At 53.9% G+C, this 22184-nt stretch overlaps 1 protein-coding gene across 1 annotated transcript in view; it reads left to right on the forward strand.

Annotated features, from left to right (window-relative positions):
* Positions 1 to 22184, forward strand: part of RASSF5 (Ras association domain family member 5) — a 75324-nt gene that overhangs the window by 26688 nt on the left and 26452 nt on the right. Inside the window, exon 2 of the mRNA XM_055419989.2 lies at positions 416 to 537. Within this exon, the coding sequence (XP_055275964.1) occupies positions 416 to 537 (122 nt within the window). The remainder of the gene's footprint in view (positions 1 to 415; positions 538 to 22184) is intronic.

The following is a 22184-nucleotide window of genomic DNA, read 5'->3' on the forward strand; positions in this document are numbered from 1 at the left end:
ACATCCTTGTGCGCTGAGTGGGGCAGTTAGTACCTGTACTCTACAGACGGCAAAACGAGGCCCAGAAAGTTAGGTCCTTCCGCCGGGATCCCCTGACGACTAACAGAAATTACTAGAAAGAGCGCCAACCTGAAGGCAGATGACCTAAGAGAAAGTCACCAAAGCCCCCTGGCCCCGGTTTCCCGTCTGTAAAGCAGCGGTCATAGCGGCCGCAGGGCCACACGCAAGAGCAGAGTTGGGAGCGGTCTGCGAGCTGTAAAGCGCCCCCTCACCTCCACGAGCACGGTGGCGTGGGGAGCCGACATTCCCCCCGGGGTTCTCCCTTCGCTCCTGAGTGCCCTTCCCTCTGGGAGCCGCATGCTGCCCCCAGGGCGTTTCTCTGGCCGCTAATCCCCCTGCGGTTCTCTCCCTCCAGACTGTAAATTCACCTGCCACCCGGAGTGCCGCAGCCTGATCCAGCTGGACTGCACTCAGCAGGACGGCGCCTCCCGGGACAGACCGTCTCCAGAGAGCACCCTCGCTGTGACCTTCAGCCAGGTAGGCAGCACGGACCGCGGGGTTTGACCTCTGAGGGGTCCGGGCTCCCCTCACCCCCACGAGCTCTGGTAAGTGGGAGGTGCACGAGTGTTCCATGTTCGCCAGATGTCGGGGTCCCATTCTCGCCGGATGAGGTCCACGGCACACTCAGAGTCTTCACCCAGTTCTGATGGGGTGGGGGGCGGGTGGCTACACCACCAAAGCAATCCTCCGCTGCACTGAGTGTCCTACAACTCAGCTCCATTCTGGCACTTTCTGCCCCCTCCCCACCACTCCAGACACTGATCAGGAGGCCGTGCTGTCACCTGTGCCCCTCACCCACTGGCTACAGATACAGGTTTCCACAGCCCCCGCCTGGGGCTCAGTTACTTTGCTACTGCAGCTCACAGAACTCAGAGGCATTTTTGCCCACTAGATTACCAGTTTATTATAAACGGATGTAACGGGGAACATCCTGATCGAAGAGATACAGACAACAAGGTAGGCAGGAGGGACGCAGAGCTTCCATGCCCTCTCCCAGCCCTGCTCTCTCTGCACCTCCCCGTGTTCACCCACCCAGCTCTCCAGCCCCATCCTTTCGGGGTTTTATGGCGGCTTCATTACACAGACATGACTGATCAATTCATCCTCCAGCCCCTCCCCACTCCCCGGAGGCCTGGGGGCGGGGAGGGAAAGTTCCTATCCTCTAACGCTTGGTAGTTCTCCTGCCAATGAGCCTGATCCTTAGGTGGGGTCCAAAGTCACCTCATCAACATAGGAAACATCTTTCTTGCTCTCTGTACTTAGGAAGTTCTAAGGGTTTTTGGAGCTCTGTGCCAGAAACAGAGACCAAGGATATGCTTCTTGTGATAAATCTCAGGGTGGCACGCCCCTTGCCAAGGGGCTGGGGGCATGGAACAAGGTGGAAGGCGCAGGGAAGGCTGCTGCTCTTGTAAAGTGCCCTGTAGTCCACCCAGGCACAGACCCTGCCTTGTCCTAGGACTCCAGCCATAGGGTGCGGTATGGGTGGGGGCAGGAGTCCCAGGGAAAGCTCCTGAGGGTCCTCTGAAGTCTCGTAGCCCTGGGGTAGCGGGGGTGCTGGCGCTGAGGCTTCTTAGTGCATTGTCCTGCCAGCCAGCCAGCCAGCCAGACCAGGCCAGCTTCAGAGGGACTGCACAAGTGTTGTTTCCCTGTGTCAGAGGACCAGGAAGTTGATGCCCAAAGCAGTTCTTGATTCTGGGCTTTGCCGAGGCACTTGAACCAGGATGTATTCGACCTTTGATGGCAAGCCTTTGGGAGGGAGACAGGAGAGCCTTGTTTTTAATTCTTGCATTGAACACACATTGATTTATCTGCTATGTGCCAACCGCTGGTAAGAGTGGGGATAATAAATGATCTGTTACAGTTTTTGTCCTCATAGAGCTTACATTCTGGCAAGGGAGGCAAAATACAACCAAATAGTATACTGTGATACATGTTTCAGTAAAAATATGAACCAAGTGTTCTGAGTATACAGTGCACAGGGAGGTGCGGTTGTTTCTGTTGGGAGAAATCAGGGAATACTTCCCAGAGGAGGTGACATTTCCTCTAAGCCTTAGTGTATGAGTCGAAGGTTGTTGGTCAAGGAAGTAAGGAGTGTCCCAGCACGTCATCTATTTATTTATTTAACAAATATGTTTTGAATGTAGACCATGTGCCAAGCCCAGGAATGCTGGGGACTTAGTGATACAGTCAAGTAGGAGCAGCACTTTAAATAAATCCCTGTTTTCTGAGGGGAAAGCCCTGGGTGCCGTGAGAGACTACACAGATGCTGAATGACTGGCGGTTTCCTCAAGAGAATACGAGTGGGCCTGGGGAACTGGGGGCCAGTCCCAGGTCCCCAGACTCACCACCCACACGTGCTTTTTCTAGCCATGATGTACCTGCTCAACAACGTTCAGTCACCGGGTCCACCCATGGGTGCTACCAGCCTCCCTCCTGCTAGCTATTCCCCAGGCCTTTCCTCCCACTGGGAAAGCAGTACAAGAAGCCAATATGATGTGTATTTTTATTAAAATGATATTAAATTGGTTCTAAAAGTCTGTGTCTCTGGGAGAACCTTGCAGACACCAAGGCACCTGGCCTCCCTTCTCCACCACTCCCACGCCCCGTGGCCTGGGCTGAACTGAGACACCGGGAGCCTGAGCCGTGGGGCAGCCCGCCGTCCACCCTGTGACAGTGGGCCGGTGGGAGGTGTCGTCCCAATCTCAGTCCCGGGCACCACCCACCCAGGCTCCGGCATCACGAACAGAGCTGTGGAGTTCTGCACTCAGCACAAATACTCCTAGAACAAGCTGCCATCCCATGTGATGTAGTGTCTTGGAAATTCACAGAGTATGAGAAGGAGGTTGTCCTGTACACTGTCTGCAACCAGTGGCAATATGGAAGTAACTTAAACACGTCAAGAAGGACGAACGCACGTACTATGTGGAGGATACAGTCAAGACCGTCTCATGCTGTATGTACCCCTACCATTCATTGGATATCACGGCAGAGGCCCCGAGGATAACTCCGTGTCCATATTAACCTGGGATTATGGAGGACATTCTGAACAGTGAGAAGAGCTGTGATTCATTGCCCCATCTCACTGCTGTTGCCTGTCTAAGGCTTCCTGGCATTGGAAAAAACCAGTTCATTGATATGAAGAATCGGTGTAGATCATCAAAAATTTTCAGAAGGAAAACTGCCTGTCACCTTTTACCAGTAAAGCTGGTGGTAAAGAACCCGCCTGCAATGCGGAAGACTTGGGTTCCATCCCTGGGTTGGGAAGATCCCCTGGAGAAGGGAAAGGCTACCCGCTCCAGTATTCTTGGGCTTCCCTTGTGGCTCAGCTGGTAAAGAATCCGCCTGCAATGCGGAGACCTGGGTTCGATCCCTGGGTTCAGAAGATCCCCTGGAGAAGGGAAGGCTACCCACTCCGGTATTCTGGCCTGGAGAATGCCGTGCACTGTATAGTCCATGGGGTCACAGATTTGGACAGGACTGAGTGAGTCTCACTTTTCAGTTGCCATCGAGGCGTAGTGGGTGGGGCAGGCTGGCTGTATCACAGAAGATAAAGATATGCCCTTTGCCTGCAAAATGCACTATTGACAAGATCAGTGATGCAGGCCCTCAGCTCTCTGGGTCACTAGATTACAGTGTGGTCCATAGCTCATATGGGGCTTCCCAGGTGGTGCTAGTGGTAAAGAACCTGCCTGCCAATGCAGGAGATGTAAGAGATTTAGGTTCCATCCCTGGGTCAGGAAGATCCCCTGGAGGAAGGCATGGCAACCCGTTCCATTATTCTCGCCTGGAGAATCCCATGGATAGAAGAGCTTGGCGGGCTCTGGTCCACAGGGTCGCACAGAGTTGAACACAACAAGCAACTTAGCATGCATGCACATTGTTTATATAACAAAGGGTTTATTTATCTGGATGTCCCAATACCTGGTGACAGTTGTATAGCAGTCCCTCCTCTTGACCATGTTGTAATGAATCAGTGCAAGGTGATTATTTTGAAACCCTCTAAGGTATTTGTTTCAATAGATGAGCATACTAATGCTGCAGAGCTTACAAACGTCCTTGAGTTAGACCTGTCCCTGGTTAAAAATGTGTTAAGATACTGCTGATTGGAAGTTGCCCATAAGAAAGGACACCTGGTGGCTCAGTGGTAAAGAATCCGCCTGCCGATGTAGGAGACACGGGTTTGATCCTTGATCCAGGAAGATCCCACATGTAGCGAAGCAACTAAGCCGGTACACCACAGCTATAGAGCCTGTGCTCTGGAGCCCGGGAGCCACAACCACTGACGCTCACGTGCACTGGAGCCCGTGCTGCACAAGAGAAGCCACGGCAGTGAGACGCAGTCCACCTAGAGAGTAGCCGCCGCTCGCCGTAGCTAGAGAACAGTTAGCACCGCAGTGAAGACCCAGCATGGCCGCAAAAAAATAAAGTTATCTTTTTAAAAAACGAAGGGACAAGTAATGCATTTGGATCAACTTCATTCATCGTGGAGGAATGTCCCATTCCTAAGCAGATTCCAGTAACTCATGTATTTAGTATGAGAAGAAAACTTTCGCACATCCTCCACGCGCTCTAGAATTGGAGCTGTCTGTACCGGAGTCTGCGTGTAACCAGACCTCTCGGGAGGGCCGTGCCCCGTCCAGGGCGAGAAAAGGAAGGGAGAGAAGCCTGATCCCCAGTCCCTGGTGAATGACACAGACTTTTGCGGGAGACTTTCTTTAGAAGGTGGGGGAGGGAAGTTACACAGCGCACCGTAGAGCAAGGTCTCCTAAATTTCTTATTTAGACTATTTCCCCCATTCTTTTCCACTGGGAACTTCCAAGTCTGTCTTCTTTCTGTTCCCCTCGAGCCTGCCCAGCCCACTACATCCTGGGTTTCTACTTTGGGTCTCTGTTTCTCCCTCTGGAGCAACAGGTCTCAAATGGGGGTGGTTTTGTCCTCCCCTCTCCGCCGGGTCGTGGGCAGTGACTGGAGACATTTTTAGCGGACACAGCTTGGAGGAGAGTAGGCACAGTAGGCAGAGGCCTGGGATGCTGCTAAATGATTCCATTTGCACAGGAAAGCCCCCCACACCACCCCCCGCACAACAAAGAATCATTAGACCCAAATGTGAACAGTGCAGTCTGAGAAACCCAAACTAAGCCCCACTTAGCCAACACTCTCAAGTGCCAGGAGGGGGGAGGGAGGCAGGAAGCCCCAGAGCAGGGCCTGGAGTTTGCTGGATGCCTGTCTCATCCTCAGAATTTCAACAGTGAGCAGGTGTTTCCAAGTGTGAGTATTTGGGAGGAGAATGACTCCCCTCCTTCTGTTGGGGAGACGTGTCAACCTTGGAATTTTCTGGCAAGCTGAATCAGGGCTGTGTCTAGAGCAGAACCACCACAAAAATACAGAAGGAGCCAAGAGCCCCTCGTGGGTGCCGAGCAGCCCCCATGGCAGCCAGCCTGGAGTGGGGTTTGCTCAGTGGGGTTTGCTCCGGGGCCGGCTGGGTTGGGCTGCAGTGTTTGCCTTGGACAGGCCTGGCTGCATGCTTCAGCACAACTGGGCCAGCACCTAGCCTTCTATCAATAAAACCTGGGCCCTGCTCCAGCCTCGCTCACCTTTTCTAAAAAGCCTGTTTGTGCTGATTTCCGCCTTGGCTCGATTTTCTGTTGCATACCAGGATGGAGCTTTGCGTTCACCTTGACCTCGTCACCTGGTCTGAGCTACCCAAATGTTCGAGTGCCATTTTCAGGAGGCGGGGAGGGGATTTGTTGCTGGGCCCCGATCAGAGCTCTGCCAGTTTGGAGGCACACAAGACTGTTAGGAAGTCTTGGCCTAGTGGCATTTCTCCGCTCTGCTGTTGAAGGAAAAGAAAAATCATTGATCTTCCTCCATCCAGAAGGAACCACTGTTCGTTAAGATTTTTACATTTTCTTCCTGTACATTCATACATTTTTCAAAACACAGTTGAGATCATCCTGTCGATAAGTGTTTGGCCTCAACCTTTGGAAAGCAGTAATCCCAAGGTTCAGGCTGTCTTCTCTCTGCCATGCCAGACAGAGGTGGGGAGAGGGGAAGACGGGGCGGGTGTTTATGGGGCAGGCACGGGCTTAGTGCCCAGCTGCACTCAGGAGGCTTGTGGGTTGTGCACGTCTCTCCCAGGAGGAGAAACAGAGGAGGCGTGGCTGCGAGCTGCCCGTGCCTTTGTCAGTCTCTCCTTGGAGATCTCCAGTGTCTGGGATGTCTGGCTTTTCTCTTGGGCACCCTTTGCTGACCAAGCAAATCCCTTCAAGTCCGCCCAGATCCCCTCTTCAGTTTAAGGCTATTTCCTAGAGGACGGGGTTGCCATCAGCTGAAGATCACAATACTTTGCCAAAACTGCTGCAGTTCCCTTATTTGGGGGCATGCCCCAAAGACTTTACCCTTCATGTGGTGCTAAAGTTGCTCTTACCCCATCACCCCTGTGATGAAGAAAACCCCAGGGGCTCCCCAGTGCCCTCGGGACGAAGTGAGACCTCTGCTGGTTTGGCTTGGTTCTTTCCACGCCTTCCCGAGAGCGGAAGCCCTTGCCCATAGCTGCTGATTCTTACCAGGACCTGCTGCTGCCCAGAGGGACGTGGCAGCTCTGTGCCCGGCCTTCGCTGCCCCTTTCCTCGGCACGTGGAAGGCACAAGCAACAAGACAAAAACAGCAGCACCCTCCCTCCTGCTCAGGACTCTCGCGGCCAGCGATGGAATCTCATGCCCATCGGGCCCAGACTCCCCCACTCCTGGTGGCACCCCAGGGCCCAGGAGCAGGATTCACAAACAAGGCTCTCAGTCCCCATCTGCAAGTCCAGCCCTGCCCGCTGCAGTTCCCAAACCTCCCCCAGGCACTTTCCACACTGAGGACTCTGGCCACACCAAGAGTCCACCTGCGCTGCTATTTACTTACTCTTCCTCTCCAAATAGATTTCTTTTATTAAACTTAAACTTATGTTAGAGGAAAAAGTTTCAGTCCTTGAATCACCATTGATGTACTTAGGACTTTTTTTCCTGACACACGTAATTAATAATCTCTAAAAAAGCAGTATGCCTAAGGACTGTCTCAGATTCCTTCCACATGTAATGACAGAGCCAGGCATTGTTTTAAAGTCCTTTCCGGTACCCTCAGTGGGCAGCAGAGGCTGCTCTCTGCTCAGCCAGTGCCCGAATACCAGCGAATTGGGTCCAGCCACTGGCACTGAGACCCTTGTGCTTTTCCAAAGGAGGGATGGATCTGCGTGTACTGACAAGGGATAGTGCCAGCAGAGACAAGCCCCTCAGTGGTACATACAAGACAGTCCATTTGTACCTTGTATGTGTGTGTGTATGTGTAAATGTGTGTGAGAGTGAGGGCCTGCAGGGCACCCGACAAACTGCTGGAAGAGATTTCACCTTGGGAGGGGGTGGGGGGTGACCCGGTAGAGTGAGAGAACCCTTGACTTCTGCTGTTTGCTTCAGGGTTGTTTGAATAACCCGATGCTGTCCAGATAGTTCTAGTGAAATATTTTTAAAAGGTAATACCTATTTTCTTAAAGACCCTTGACCTGGATGACAGGAGAGCTCGGTTCTAATTCAGACTGTGCAGATGACATTGTGGACGTGTGACCAGCACAAGCCTCTTAGCTTCGAGCCTCAGGTTTCTCCTCTAAGCAATGGCAGTTCTGTGGCTCCAGTGAGAAGATGTAGGTGAAAGCATCTTGGTATCACCAGGTAACACTCCAGGGCCGCCTCTGGTGCCTTCAACAGCCTTACTGGATTTCTTTATCAGGTCACCCTGTGATGGAAGCCCTTGGCAGCTTCCTATTACCCTCAAAATCAGTCTGAGTCTGGATTAGCACACAAAACCCTTCACGGTCTGGCTCTTCCTACTCTCCACAATACCAGAAAGATGAATTTTTCTCCCGGACATAAAACCAGGACACTATGGTTTTGTGGTTTTCTGGGCACTCTCGCTACAAGACACGATTATCCCCTTCTTTGCGGCCTCTCATTGCTCTGCTCTGTTGATAAAAGGACTCAAGACCCTGTCCGCCTTCACCAAGGGGCGGGCTGGCTGGCTGGCCTTTCAGCCCTCCCGGTCGGGCCGCCCGGCCTTTCTCCGCGTGGCCCCCGCGCCCGGCCCCCGCAGCCCCCCGCGGGCCTCCCCTCGCGGGGCGCCCGCTGCAATCGCCTCCCGCGGTCCCCGCAGCCGCGGAGCGGTGACCCAGCTGGTCTGGAGAGCCGGGCTTCCTGCCTCCAGGCCCTGTCCTGTCTCCGCGGCCGCACCTCCGTCTCCCTGCCTGCCCCTGCCGAGGGCTCGCCTCTCCGAACCCTTCAGGAGGATGCCCCAGCCCCCAGCCCCGCGCCACACGCCGAACCCAGAGCCGCCACACGGGGGAGCCACGGAGCCGGAAGGGAAGACCCGCGGGGACCGGGTCTGCCTCTGCAGAGGCTGCGGCTCCCTACGGAGCACTCCCGATAGATGCGTGTACGCCTCTCCAGGGATTCTGGTCCTGGGTCTCCTCTGAAATGCTCTAAAGGTTTATCAGGCTGAATTGTGATACCAACGTTAGCTAACATTTGTTGAGGCACACCATGTGCTCTGTCTGCTTCTTTTATCAATTATTGAGAGAGGGGTGTGGAAATCTCCAACTCTAATTGTAGATTTGGCCACTTCTTCCAATCCTATCTTGTACTTTGAAGCTCCATTATTCAGTGCGTAAACACTTAACATTATTACAGTCTCTGGATTAATTGACCCTTTTCATTATGAAATAAACTTCTTTATCTTTGGCAGTATTCTTTGTTCTGAAATCGACTTTGTCTGATGTTGATATAGCCACTGCGGCGTTCTTTTGATTACCATTAGCATGGTATTTCTTTATCCATCCTCTTACTTTAGGCTATTTGTGCGTTTATATTTAAAGGTCATGTCTTACAGAAAGCAAGTAGTTGAATCTTGTTTTACTTAATCCAATTGGATCATCTCTGCTCTTTGACTTATTTAGTTCATTTGCATTTAATGTGGATATTGATTTGAAGTCTGTCATCTTGCTGTTTGTTTTCTATTCGCCCTATTTGTTCTTTGTTTCCTTTTCTTCCTTCTTTTGGATTAATCGAATACATTTTACAATTCTATTTTATTTCATTTGTTCCTGGCCCATCCACAGGTGCCAAAGGAAGGGGCCAGTCCCCAGCCACCCCCCACCACACATTTCCCTCCACGCTCTAGAAACCAGAAGTGCTGGCCAAAGTTGTCAGTGATTTCACTCCACTCAACAGCTGCCTCTAACAGGAGCCACCCTAAGGCCTGTCTGATGGCCCAGGGGAGCTCAGTTCTGATCAGACAATGGGAATGGCTTCCCAACCAGGAGGCTCTTGATATCCTGGCGACAAGTAGAGCCAGAGCTCTAGCCCTTGCTTCTCTAGAAATGCTTAAGCGCTGGAGATGTGCCCCTCACAGCCCCACCCACTCCTCCCAGCCTAGAACCAGTAGGTGTCTGAGATGACCTCTGGCTGGGTCAGCTCGTCCTGAGGCCCTAAGGAGGCAACAAGCCTTTCTCTCTACATGCAGTAGTGCAAGAGTTGTTCACACATCTCGTATCTGTGACCACGTTGCCCTGGCTCCTGGAGGACTGAAGAGATCACGTAAGGGATGGGATTGTTGGTCAGAAACATCTTTTATGATTCTCCAGTTACCCTAAAGGAGGGCAGCTAGAAGGCCAACTCCCCAGGCCTGCCTCAGACCCAGCAACAGCCCTCCAAGGCCTCCGCCTCTTAGTCTGGGCTGATCTAACTGCCTTTGGGGTGTGTGTTAGGGCCCTAGCGAAGCTGGCAGCCTGACAGCCCAGCACGCCAAGCGTGGAGAGGGCTAGGAGCCCCGGAAAACTGACTCTGCTGTGAGTCAGCCTCAGTGGTGTTCAGCCGCATACCTCTCACAACAGGAAGTCACCGGGGGAAGCTGAGCTCACAGTCTAATGCTGTCAAATGCTGCTCTCAGGACATGGGGTGGCAGTAAGGTTCACCCCCAGGGAGGGCATCTGAGAAAGGCTGCTTCCGAGAGGCGCTGGGAAGGTGGGGCAGGTGTGGTCGTGGGCGGTGAACGTGTGTCAGGAGGTGGGTGGACAGAGGAGGACCCTGACGGGCAGAGGAACCCGAGCACAAGGCCACGAGAGGGGAGGGCGGCTGCTGCGGACATGCGCACACGTGTGTGCCTGTCAGGAGGGACGCCTGAGTGTGGCTGGGCACTTGCTGTGAAGGGCCTTGAAGGACCTGCTCTGGAGTTTAGGATATTGTTGTAGGCACTGGGGCGCCACTGGAGGACAGCTGTGGTGGAAAATTGTCAGACACGAAGGCTCTGGGTTTGAAATCTGATCCCACTATTTATTTGCTCTTTGGTTTTGGGCAAATTCGCCATCCTGAGTCTCATTTCACTCATCTGTAAAGTAGGTTCCTACGCGGCTGTGACAATATACAGCCTTGATGTACTCCTTTCCCAATTCTGAACCGGTCCATTGTTCCATGTCTGGGGGATTAACTGCAAGAATGAAGTATATGAGAGCTCGGTAGCTCCAATATGACATCTTATTTCATGTTGCTTAGACTGGCTGTTAGGAGAAAGCAAGGGCTATGTGTTCCTCAGAACACCAGTCTAGTGCCTGCCATGTAGAAAGTGCTCAGTAATTATTTGTTGAATAAGTGAATAAGCTTGATACTAAGTCTTGATCCTCAGTACTTACTCAATAATTATTAGTTGACGTCTGAATGGGAAGATTCTATGATCGGATCATAAAATCCCTGATCAGATCTCGGTCTAGATGGTACCTTTGGCAACAAGACAGTGGGGAGTTTGGAGGAGTCAAGATGGGAACAAAGGACATTATTGGAAGGCTTTGCAATAATCTGTGTTAATGGCATCCATCAAGATAGGAAATTCTAAAGGAGGGGGAGCAGGGGGAGGGTGAGGCCCCCAATAATCAGCTCCGTTTGGCCCTGTTGAGAGTGAGGCCATAGTGGGGAGGGCTGGGTACCTGGTGAAGGCATCCATCTGGATTACCTGGGGGACAGGACATCATGAGACAAGTCAAGTGTGGTTGATGCCATTGGCCTAGACTCAGCTCCCAGGGACAGCGTGAACACACGGAGAGGGGGTGGAGGAAACACTCAGTGAACTCTGGAAAACCCCAGTGAGCCAAAGGGAAGACAGGGTCATAGGCAGACTGAGAAAGCAGCTCCTGACTTGTCTGCGACAGACTCCAGTGTCAGGCAGGGTGACTGTTCTGAGAGCGGTTGGGGGATAGCTTCTGCATGCTCTGTGTGTACTTACTTGCTCAATGCATTCAAGGGCCTGGGTCTAGAGTCAGAACACCTGGGCTGATTTGGCTCCACCGGGAACTAGCATGTCTGACTGTGTGCAGGTTACTCGACCTGCCAGAACCTCCTCTTCCAATCTGTAGAGATATTGAACTGTAGCTTCCTCTCCAGTTTGTTGTAGGGATTAAATGAAATGAAGCACATAAAGTTACTAGGACAGCCCCTGCACAAGGCGGCTAATGATCACTCCAAACGGTTTCAGGGGTGGGTTGACACCTCACCTGGTTTTTGGCCTCTGAATATGTTTGTCACTCATGAGGCCCCAAACCTGATCTCTGGACCCCTCCATTGGTCCTGGATGAGGAGACCTGAGGTCCAAAGTTGCTTAAGATCCCACAGCAAGCTAGAGCTGGAGCTGGCCTGGAATACCAGCCCCCTGGCTTCCATTTTTGCACCACAGCTTTCCTGGAACACAGACCCACAGGGTGGATTTGACAAGGGATCTGGCCTCGTGTCAGAATGGCATTTGAGAGAGGAAGAAAGTTTCAAATGATGTCTTTCATTATCTGACACTCCGAGACAGGGAAATCACTTATCCACCACTTCAGTGGGGCTTTCTGAATCTGCCAACAGCGATGCCATCATTGCTCTGGGGCTCTGGATGCTGCAGCTTCAGATCCAGACTCCTCTTCCTGGGACCAGGGACAAGAAGAGCTAGTTCTACCCTTGGCGCGTTCACTTCCAGAAGCATGAAGCACTGTTACCTAGGCTCTTCCTGCTGCCTTCTCCCCTCCCCCTGGCCAGGTCGTCACCACTGTTGATTATTCACAGGGAGGAGGTGCAGACAGGGTGACTGGACTCTGAAAGGAATCCAGTCTTCCTCCCTTTGGGACTATGGAGCTTCCGTCTGGATTTTTCCTCCTGGAGGCTGGCCAACTTCTTGTATCACATGTGATCTTTGCTGGCTTCAGAAGAGTCCCAGGGTCCTCACCAGCACCATCTCTGCTTTGCTTGGCTTCCTTCCAGGCCTAGACTCATTGACAGGTGGAGTGGGGTAGACATACAGACACTAACTAGGCTTTGAAAATATCTCATGAGCTATGATGGAACATATCACTTCCCTCGGTTTCCTCATCTGTGAAATGGGGGTAAAACCTATCAGGGTTGCAGAGCAACCCAAGTGATGAGGTGAAGGGACTTTGAAAAGCCCTATTCAGACATCAATTTTCATAATATTTGAACTGGCAGGGAGCGGCACCCTAAAAGAACACAGTGTCACTCAGGCCTTTTCCTAAGTGGATCTGGCACCTAGTGTGCTGCTCACAAGCAGAGACTCACACTGACTCCTGGGGTACTTTGGCTTGTGGTTCAAAAAGCTTGTTATTTGCTGTATTTTAAGATTGTACATTTTGAATGTGTAGTGCTGCAGCTGCTCTGCAGAGGTCAGTGTGTACTCCAAGGACACAGTGTGGCCCGAGAATCTAGGGCCTGTTTTTCCTTTAAATATTGAATTCCCACTGAGCAAGGAGGTTCCTTTTATAAGGAAACATGTGTTCTTTCACTGGCTAGACAAAGCAGGTAGGCTGTTGCTGATGGCCCAGGGGTCATCCTGAGCCCCACTCCCTGCAGGATTCATCATCCTGACATTGGCCTTGGAGGTGCTGGTGAGGCCAAAACCAGCTTCCTTTCCCTAGACCATAGTCTCTGGGATAAACCACCCCCCAACAAAGTGAAAGTGAAAGTCGCTCATTTGTGTCCAACTCTTTGTGACCCCATGGACTATGCCATCCGTGGAATTCTCCAGGTCAGAATACTGGAGTAGGTAGCCTTTCCCTTCTCCAGAGTATCTTCCCAACCCAGGGATTGAACCCAGGTCTCCCGCATTGCGGGCAGATTCTTTACCATCTGAGCCACCAGGGAAGCCAAGAATACTGGAGTGGGTAGCCTATCCCTTCTCCAGCAGATCTTCCCAACCCAGGAATTGAACCGGGGTCTCCTGCATTACAGGTAGATTCTTTTACCAAATGAGCTATCAGGGAAGCCTCACCCAACAAAACAGTCTTTAAAATATTCATTTGAAGAGCATATTGCTCCAAAACCTACTTTCGACCCCACTAATGCTGAGTTCTTCCCTGGAAACACCCGGTAGCTCACCCCAGCCCCTCTCCCCACCTGGTTACTTCCACTTCTTATCTCGAGGCTGTGGAGGCAGCTACTGGTACTGACCATCCCTGGAGCTGGGCAGGTCAGCGGGCCACCGCGCAGGCTCTCAGCTAGCTCCTGTTCATGCCTGCCAGGCACTCGCCGGCTTCTGGAAAAAAGACTGTGTGGGAGGATGGAGCCAAATTGGGCTGCAGTTGAAACCATCCTGAGCACTGACGAATTTGAGTGGGAAGAAGAGGGTTCCTTGCAAAAGTAGCCAGAGCTTAAAATGGAGCTGGCAGCTTGCAGTCTGGGGGCTGAGTCTAGCCCCTTACCCAGCTTGTGCCCTAAGACTGGATGCTTTTTGCAACTACAGGAGACACAGACTTGGAAAAGTCGATAACCCCTCTCAGCCACTCTCTGGGAGTTTCCAGGGCCCCCAGGGGTCCCCAGGCCATCAGCCTCCACTAGCATTACCCCCCTGGTGTTGCTAGGGTCTGAAGGCTTGTTTTCTTTTCCCGGGACTCCAAGCCCCTCTCTGCTGAAAGACGGCAGCACGCACAATGCATCAGTCCCATCTGACTAAGAGCACAGGCCCCAGGACTGCAAGGACCCGGGTCTGAGTCCCGGCACACTTGTCCTACCAGTGTGACTCTGAGCTTCAGTTTCCTCACCTGTAAAAAGGGAATAATAATCTCTGTCCCGAGGCTGTTGGGAAATGACAGACTGCATGGAAATCACCAGCACGCGGAGTAACTACTGCAGAAGAAGGACTCGAAGGACTCAGCCCTGGTCCAGTGCCCCTCCACCCAGTTCTAATGGAGAAATGTAACTGAGCTGTCCTCGATGAGGATGACACATCTGGCAAAGACCCCTCTCGGCCAGACCCCGCCCCTCCCCGCCCGGAATTAAACGCACTAGTAACCTGGGTGGTGTCTGCAGGCGCCTTTAGAAACCTGAGGCTTCCTGGGGGCAAGTTCCTGGGGTGGGTGGAAGGGCCTGCTTACTCTGCAGATTGCTGTAACTTTGCATCTCATTTGCATACGCTTGGAGGTTGGGGGGGCCTGCAGTTTCTTCTGGCATTTCCGAGTTAAAATATTGCTGCTTCTCCAGGCAGACCAGATATTGATTTTCTTCTTCTGCAGTCACTTCTCTAACCACTCCGAGGGGCCTGGCTCCTTCACCCAGGGAATGGGGAATGAGCGGGTGGGGGAGGCAGAGGATGGGGGAAGGGAGGCGCGACAGCGTGAGCCTTGGAGCTGCGGCCGTCCTGGGGGAGGAGAAGGAGCTGCGACCAGGAGGATGGAGACAGCACAGAGGGCATTTTCTCCCTCGGGTCCGTCCCAGTGCATTCCCGCCCGGCATCCCTGCTCTGACTCTGGGGATGCCCCGGGTCCACTTGCCGGTGTGGTCCAGTGCGGGTGGGGACGCGCAGGCCTGGGGCGGGAGGACCGGGAGGGGCGTGGCGACCGCCGGGGCCTGGAGGAACCTTGCGAGAGGAAGTGGCTTCCGAACCCCTCTGCGCAGCGCGAGGGGCAGGAGCGGCGCGGAGGCGGGGGCCGCGCGAGGAGGGCTCGGCGCGGGGTGGAGCGGGCGCGGGCGCGGAGGGCGCCGAGGCGCAGATGCCCGGTGAGTCGCAGAGCGAGGCGCGCCGCGCGGCGTCCGGCTCTGGCCGCCTCCGGGGGACAGGCTACCCCGCCGCCTGAGCCCCTCGGGCCGCAGCGTGAAAGGCGAGGCGGCCGGCGCCGGGTCCGCCCGGCCGGGTAGCGGACTCTCTGGGCGGCGGGTCTGGAAGCTCGCGCCGCGGCCGCCTGGGGAAGGGTCCCCGCCTCCCTGCGCCGCACCCCGAGCCCCCAGCAGATGCGCTCGCTGCCGCCGGCCGGGGCTCGGGGCTAGGTGACGGTGGACAGCAGCATGAGCAGTGGGTACTGTAGCCTGGAGGAGGAACTGGAGGACTGCTTCTTCACCGCCAAGACCACCTTCTTCAGGAATGTGCAGAGCAAACGCCCTTCGAAGGTAAACGTGGTGATACAAGAGCCTTTCACTGGGGGGAAGCAAGCTCAGTGGTCTGGAAGGGAAGCCTGGCTCCTGGCAGACAGGCTGTCAGCGTCTTGCCGTCTTTTAGGAGCGGGTGGGCAGTTGCCCTGCGGGCCCTCTTGAACTCGTTGACTGAACAGACCTCGGGTTGGATCTGGAGCCCTTTAGGGACCACCGGCAAACACTGGTCTTTTTTTTTTTTCCATGTTCTTTTCAGCATTTCCTGTCCCCAGACCTTTTCAAAATGGCTCTCTAGGATTTGGGGACAGTGCTTGGCTTCTGGTTGGGTGACATGCTCACCTGTGCCTGGGAGGGTGACCTTCCCCCAAATCCGAGCCCTGAAGCTCCAGGTGGCAAGTGGATAACTCCCTGTCCCTCATTAAGGATAACTTTGCTAGGTTGGGACTTCCGTATTGCAGAGAGCCAGAAACCATCTTAAAACTCAGCCCAGCAACTTTGCAGAAGTCCAGGGTGTTTTCAGAAGCAAACTAAAACCTCTCTCCTAGGTCACTGTGCTGCTACCATTCTAACTTCCTGAGCTAGCTAGGAGTAACCTAAAGGGGTTTGCGTGTGTCCCATAATGCGGCTGTGTGTGCTAGACACCCAGCTCACCTGAGTCCCCTGGCCGCACTCTGCTAGTTGCAGCCATGTGTCTGCTACTTGGCAGTGGCGGCAGAGCTCTATTTATTTGTTTGTTTTGTTATTTAGATGAGAGGGCTCCAAGCCAGGTCCTTGCCTCAATGGGCCTGTTTGTAGACAGAAGTGAGCGGTTACATTTTACAGGTGGATGCAGGCTCATAATTAATTCAGCAGTACTACATGGAGTCAAATTAGCTAAAAAGGTCCTCAGGCCTGACTCCGGGGCCTCCGTAGTTAATGACTCATCTTGCCTGTAGGCCCCACATTTGCTGGGTTCTGCCCATCAAACAAATGCTCTGTGAGAGGACGCCCAAGGATCAGCAGAGTTTTGATTTTAGTGTTCAAAGAATCAACCAGAACAGGCCTGTGTCTGGGGTACCCCTTGGAGAAACTGGGACAGGGGGTAAGGATGGCTCATGCGGAAAGCATGGCTGCTAAGGGAGGGTGTCCAGCTCTCTCCTGGGGTTCCTGCCTCAACATGTATACCCCCTTCTGCCCTCACCCCCACCTGTATACATATTTAATGGCACTCCATCTGTCTAGGGTCTTTATTTAGGCCAGTGGATCTCAGCCTTAGCTGCAGACTGGAACTGCCTGCTGATCTTTAGAAAATATGGGTTCTTGGGTCCCACAGCACGGGGGTCTGATTTCGTTGGTCTGGGGTGAAGCCTGGGCATCAAGATTTTGAGAAGCTCGCCTGTTACTTCTGAGATGCAACTGAGGTTGAGAACCATTGCCCTAGAGAGTTTTGCTGCTGCCGGGTAGGAAGTGGTTCCTGTTTTTAGAACAAAGTTTAGCTGCTGCACTTGCTGCCAGCCAGGCTGTAAGCCCTTGGCCCCAAAGGGTGGGTTTTTTGTGCGATTGGGTGGCGGAAGGGGCACTGCAGAGCTGAGGCTCCTTTCACGTGGCGAATAAAAAAGGCATCTGCCTCTGGTGATTCTTGGGAGAAATAGAGATATTTTACAATAAAATATGCAGGGGCTTCCCTGGTGGCTCAGATGGTAAAGAATCTGCCTACAATGCCTGAGACTCAGATTCGATCTCTGGGTTGGAAAGATCCTCTGGAGAAGGAAATGGCAATCCCCTCCAGTATTCTTGCCTGGAGAATTCCTTGGACAGAAGAGCCTGGCGGGCTACAGTCCATGGGGCCACAAAGAGTCGGACGTGACTGAGCGACTCACATTTTCACTTTTTTTTCATGCTGCCGTGGGGAGGTAACTTGTTTTTTGGCCCAGATACCCTTCTCTCTCATTCTTCCCCAAAACCCTTTCCAGGGATCACTCTCGAAATCACACCTTCGGCTTTGCACCCACGTCACCTCTCTCTTTGCAACCACAGTAACTCCAGCTTTGTCTGGTTCTTGAATCCATTGCATGGCATGAGGTCTCTGCACAGCCCCCTACCTTGTTTTCCCAAGTTTGTAAGCCCTCGGAGGGTGGGAATCCCATCTGAGAAATGGATTTTATTGAACCCCACACAGGGTGATAAGGATAATGCCTCAGAGAGAGAGATGGACATGGCCCCTCTTGTCCCTGGCCTCTGCCCAGCTGCAGGGTGCGCGGAGTCTTGACTGAGGTTCAGAACTGCTGTTGGAGACATCTTCGTCGGCTCCAGACTTGCCATCTGTACAGCCCTCTCCACAGAGGCAGGAGGCACAGGGCCGCCTCTCATGGGGGAGCAGGCACTGGGTGGCCCCACTGGCTGTGACGGGTGCTCATGACTGGCGTAGGAACCAGGACGCTTCATCCACATATCTCAGTCTCCTGTCCTACGTGCTTTTCCACCTTTTAAAACACTTCAGATCTCTCTTCCCCTTGGAGCCACTTCTAGAAACGGTTTCCAAGAGATCGGCCGTATCCTGGCCCCGTTCTGACTCCTATCATTGCTTTTTTCCCTACCCAGTCTGAGCTCCCAAGAGAATTTCTCCTTCCTGTCTCCAAGGAAAGGCGTTTATGTGTTTCCCGGTCGCCTCGCCGAGAGACTGAGGCCCTGTTCGGGAAAGGCCAGAGCCGGCGTCTATAAATAGCCTTGTCAGAGCAACCTGTATCTGCCAGTCTGTCGTGTGCCTGGCTGGAGTGGAGCCGCGGGGGGAAGCCTCCCGCTCTCCTGGAGCCTTCGCTGGCCCAGCCTCCAGGGAGCTCCCAAGACCTCTGCCCTGCCCTTTCGGTGGGGGCAGGAGCGTGGGGGAGAAAGGGCCACGCGCAGCCAGGAGGCCGCAAAGGTGGCGCGGCAGCGGCAGCGGCAGTGGGGCCGGGCTCTGGGCCCGGCCGGTTCCCTCCGTTTGGAAGGCAGCAGCCCCCAGGGGCCCCAGGCTCCCCTGAGATGGCCACGGGGCCCCAGCCTTCAGTCTTTGCTTCAGGTGCCCTGTGGGGACTTCTCCCTTGGCTGCTGGGCCCTGTTAGGTCGCTTACCCTGGATCGTGTCTCCAAATGGGGCCCCCGGTGGCTTGGGGGAACCCCAACCCGAGTTCTCAGAAGTGCAGACCAAGCAGCTCTCCGGAAGGCATACATACGGTCACCCAGTTCAAGACATTGGCGTCAGGGTGGGGGTCATTCGAGGCCACACAGCCAGTTCCTGACAGACCCCCAGGGTTGGAACCTGTATCTCTCGTCTCCCAGCCCGGAGGTTTTTCTGCTTCAGGCCCACAGAAGGCAGGGTTTGGTGATTTGTGGGCCTGGTGCCTGGGATCTCTGACCACCCCTGCCAGCTGCCCCTGTCTTCCCATCTGGGATCTGACCCTAAAAGGGAGGCCGGCTCCCACTCCCCTCGGTTTCCCAGATGCCTGCAGGGGGCGGCAGTTTCAGGCTCTGACCTCTGAGCAGGGACAGAGACACCCCCAGTTTTCTCTGCATGTTCTGCAGGCTCTAGGACCCCAGGCACCACCCAGACCAATGGGGTGACGGCTTCAGGGACATACAAAGCCTCCTGCTTGCAGAATGTCCGAGCTGGAAGGACCCGAGTCTAGCATCTCTGTTTACAGATGGAGAGGCTGAAGCCAGGAGGCACGAGGTCGTCACCAGACCAGACATCTGGCTGGGTGGGGTCTCTTGGCCACCTTGTCAGGAGCTCTTCTGGGTCTTTATCACTCGGTGGGTGACAGGGACAGTTCTTGTCCTCTCAGAGCCTTCTACACAGTGGAAGACGCCAAACGGCCTCAGGCTAGGAAAGGGGTACGGGGTCCTTCCATCCCTCCGTTCCTAAGGCACAGTGCAGCCCAGGAACATTCATTCTACACTTGGTACTAACAGGGCTCCCTGTCATCAGTCCCAGAACCTTACAAGTTCTTCTTCGCATCTGCCCCAGGTACTGCTTGCTGTATCTTTGTCGTGTGTGTTTTCTTTGTGGGTATGGAGGCAGAAGGTTGGGCTCTGTCTGTGGTTAAATATTATTCTTAAGCACAGCTGGAATGCGTTCCCATCCCCCCACCCACCCCGGGGCCCTTCCTGGTCTACATTGACACCATTGATTTTTGAAAAATTTAAGCAAGATGCAAAGAGGAAGAGGAGCAGCCGCAGAGGTCACACACCGAGGCCGCTCCCAGTGCCACCCCTGCACTTGCCTCCTCTCCGCTTGCCTGGCCGCTTGGCCCCTCCGTGGATGAGGCTCTGTGCTTCCAGGGACGCCATGCAAGCCTGACCAGTCAGGGAAATCCCCATCTCTCTGCCCGCAGCAGGCGCACCCAGGCCTCGGCCTCTGTTCCTGTCCCTGACCTTCTTGGCTTGAGAGATAAAGGACACTAAAAATACATGAGTTCCAAATTTGAGCAATAAAAATGAAAATCTTCAGCACCATTGGACCATATCACTGCCATTTTATGTGCTTTCTCGGAAGCCTGCCCAGCCCACGACTCACCTCTCCTTGCTGGCAGGGCCCGCGATAGCCTCCCTCTGGGGCTGGAGTCTGTGGTCCCCTCCTGGGGGACCGGCAGCCTGCTGCTGATCTGGCCCTTCTCAGCATCACTTTTCTCCATGAAGATGGTAAGCCGCGCAAGATCAGGACCCGCGTCCCTGCAGGCGCTGTGCAACACGAGCCGCTGGTCACAGCACGAGCCGGTGCTGGCTGAGAGCTGGTCGGGTCTAGTCGCAGCGCCATCTCTCTCGCATCCTGTGTGATCAGGAAGGACTGCTATGTCACAAACAGCCCCATTATTTGCAGTCACCAGGTACAACAGAAGTTCATTTCCCTCTTCAAGGAAATTTACTTCGGCAGGTGGGGCTCAGGATAACACATGGGGGGTGCGGTGGGTCAGGCCCGGAAGTGGTGTGTGTGTTCTCCGCCCCAGCGCCGGTGGCCAGAACTCAGTCACGTGGCCACCGCCAACCACAGGGAGGCTGAGAAATGAAATACAGCTGTGAGCCCAGGTGGACGAGGAAGCCGCTTGTGGTGAACGCTTAGCCGTCTCTGCCACGCATCCCTCCTCCCACCTCTGCCCAACCACCTTGGGAAACTGCTCTGCTCTCTTGGTGAAGGGCCGCAACGCTTGTCTCTTTGACTTTGTACGTGTCGGTCTGTCGCTGAGGAGATGCGGTTCCTGGGGTGGGCCACCCTACCTCCCTCAGATACACTGGGAACTTTTGGAGGAAAGGGGCTTCTCCTTACTCAGCACTGCACTGGTTCCTCTCAGCATCTGAAGCCTTCACTGGTGCCCACGGGTTGACCCTGGCCACTGACATCGGAAATCTCTCTTTGGATCACTTTTTGATAATGGACAGTCAAAGGCCCCATTCTAGACATCTTGGCTCCTGCATCTTTGAAGATAGGACCCTCAAATCTGCTTTTTCAAAATACTTCCCCCTTGGTGACGCTCATAGAAAGTCTGAGAACCACCTATTTAGGAAATATTTGGTAATTGATGGCTTCAGTTGGAATGTAAGATGAGCATTTGTGAGAGGTTCCTAGGCTGGAAGCCCAGGAGGTAAAAGGCTTTCCCTGGTCACCCAGCGAAGCAGAGACAGCCCCGAGGACCCAGAGCCCCAGGCCCCTGCTCAGAGCAGTCTGTGTTACTCTCAGCACTGCATGCTGGCAGGGATATTGAGGGGATGTTCCTTGGTGATCGTGACTGGTTCATGAAGGAATGGAAGCCACGCAGAACTGTAAGCCAAGTCCTGGCTTCTCTGCTCAACTCCAGCTCTTAACCGAAGGGCTGTGGTCAAGACACTTCAACCCTCCAGACTCAGGCACTTCGTCTGGTCCTTTAATAAGTGTCACATGAGCCTGTCCTTTTCTTCTTTAACCGAGAGTCCTTCCCCACTTTGCATGGGAGCAGAGCCTTCTTAGCAGTTTCTCATGGGACTGGCAGAGAGAGATTCTGACTGCTAAGTTCTCTAAATTGTAAGGATTTCCCTAGGGTGGGGTTGGGAAAAGGGCCTGAATGGTTGACACGAGCTCCTTCTCCAGGACCACCTGGGACTCACCCAAGACATCCTCCCCTTTGTGTTCCAGATTCTTCCACTCCCACTCAACCCTTTCTCTTCACGCCTTTAGACTTTATCCAGACTTGGCCTGCTTTTCCCTCTAAAAGTTACAGCTCAGCACACATGTAACACCCACTCACCTACTTTGTTTTGGGAGAAAGGAAAACTTTACACGGCTCTCAACCCTGAATCCCAGCTCTTAGTTTACACCGTCAGGTTGGACACTGGATCCAGGTTCCAAGCCATGAGCTGCACAGGGAGGCACCATCCGGCTCACCCTGGTGCCTGCAGCCTGTTCCCAGCCCTCCACTGATCCTGACTCGCCAGGTAACCCACACCTGTGTGCTTCTCAGCTCTGGGATCCTCCTGTGTGGGGGACCCAGACCTGTCTTCGTGCAGGACTTCATGTCCTCTTCTGAATGGCTCAGTTCAGTTCAGTCACTCAGTCGTGTCCGACTCTTTGTGACCCCGTGAACTGCAGCATGCCAGGCCTCCCTGTCCATCACCAACTCCTGGAGTTTACCCAAACTCATGTCCGTTGAGTCAGTGATGCCGTCCAACCATCTCATCCTCTGTTGTCCCCTTCTCCTCCTGCCCTCTA

This window comes from Moschus berezovskii, chromosome 17 (assembly GCF_049115385.1).
Source record: "Moschus berezovskii isolate FMDL1 chromosome 17, NW_MosBer_1.0, whole genome shotgun sequence".
In the NCBI taxonomy this organism is placed as follows: Eukaryota; Metazoa; Chordata; class Mammalia; order Artiodactyla; family Moschidae; genus Moschus; species Moschus berezovskii.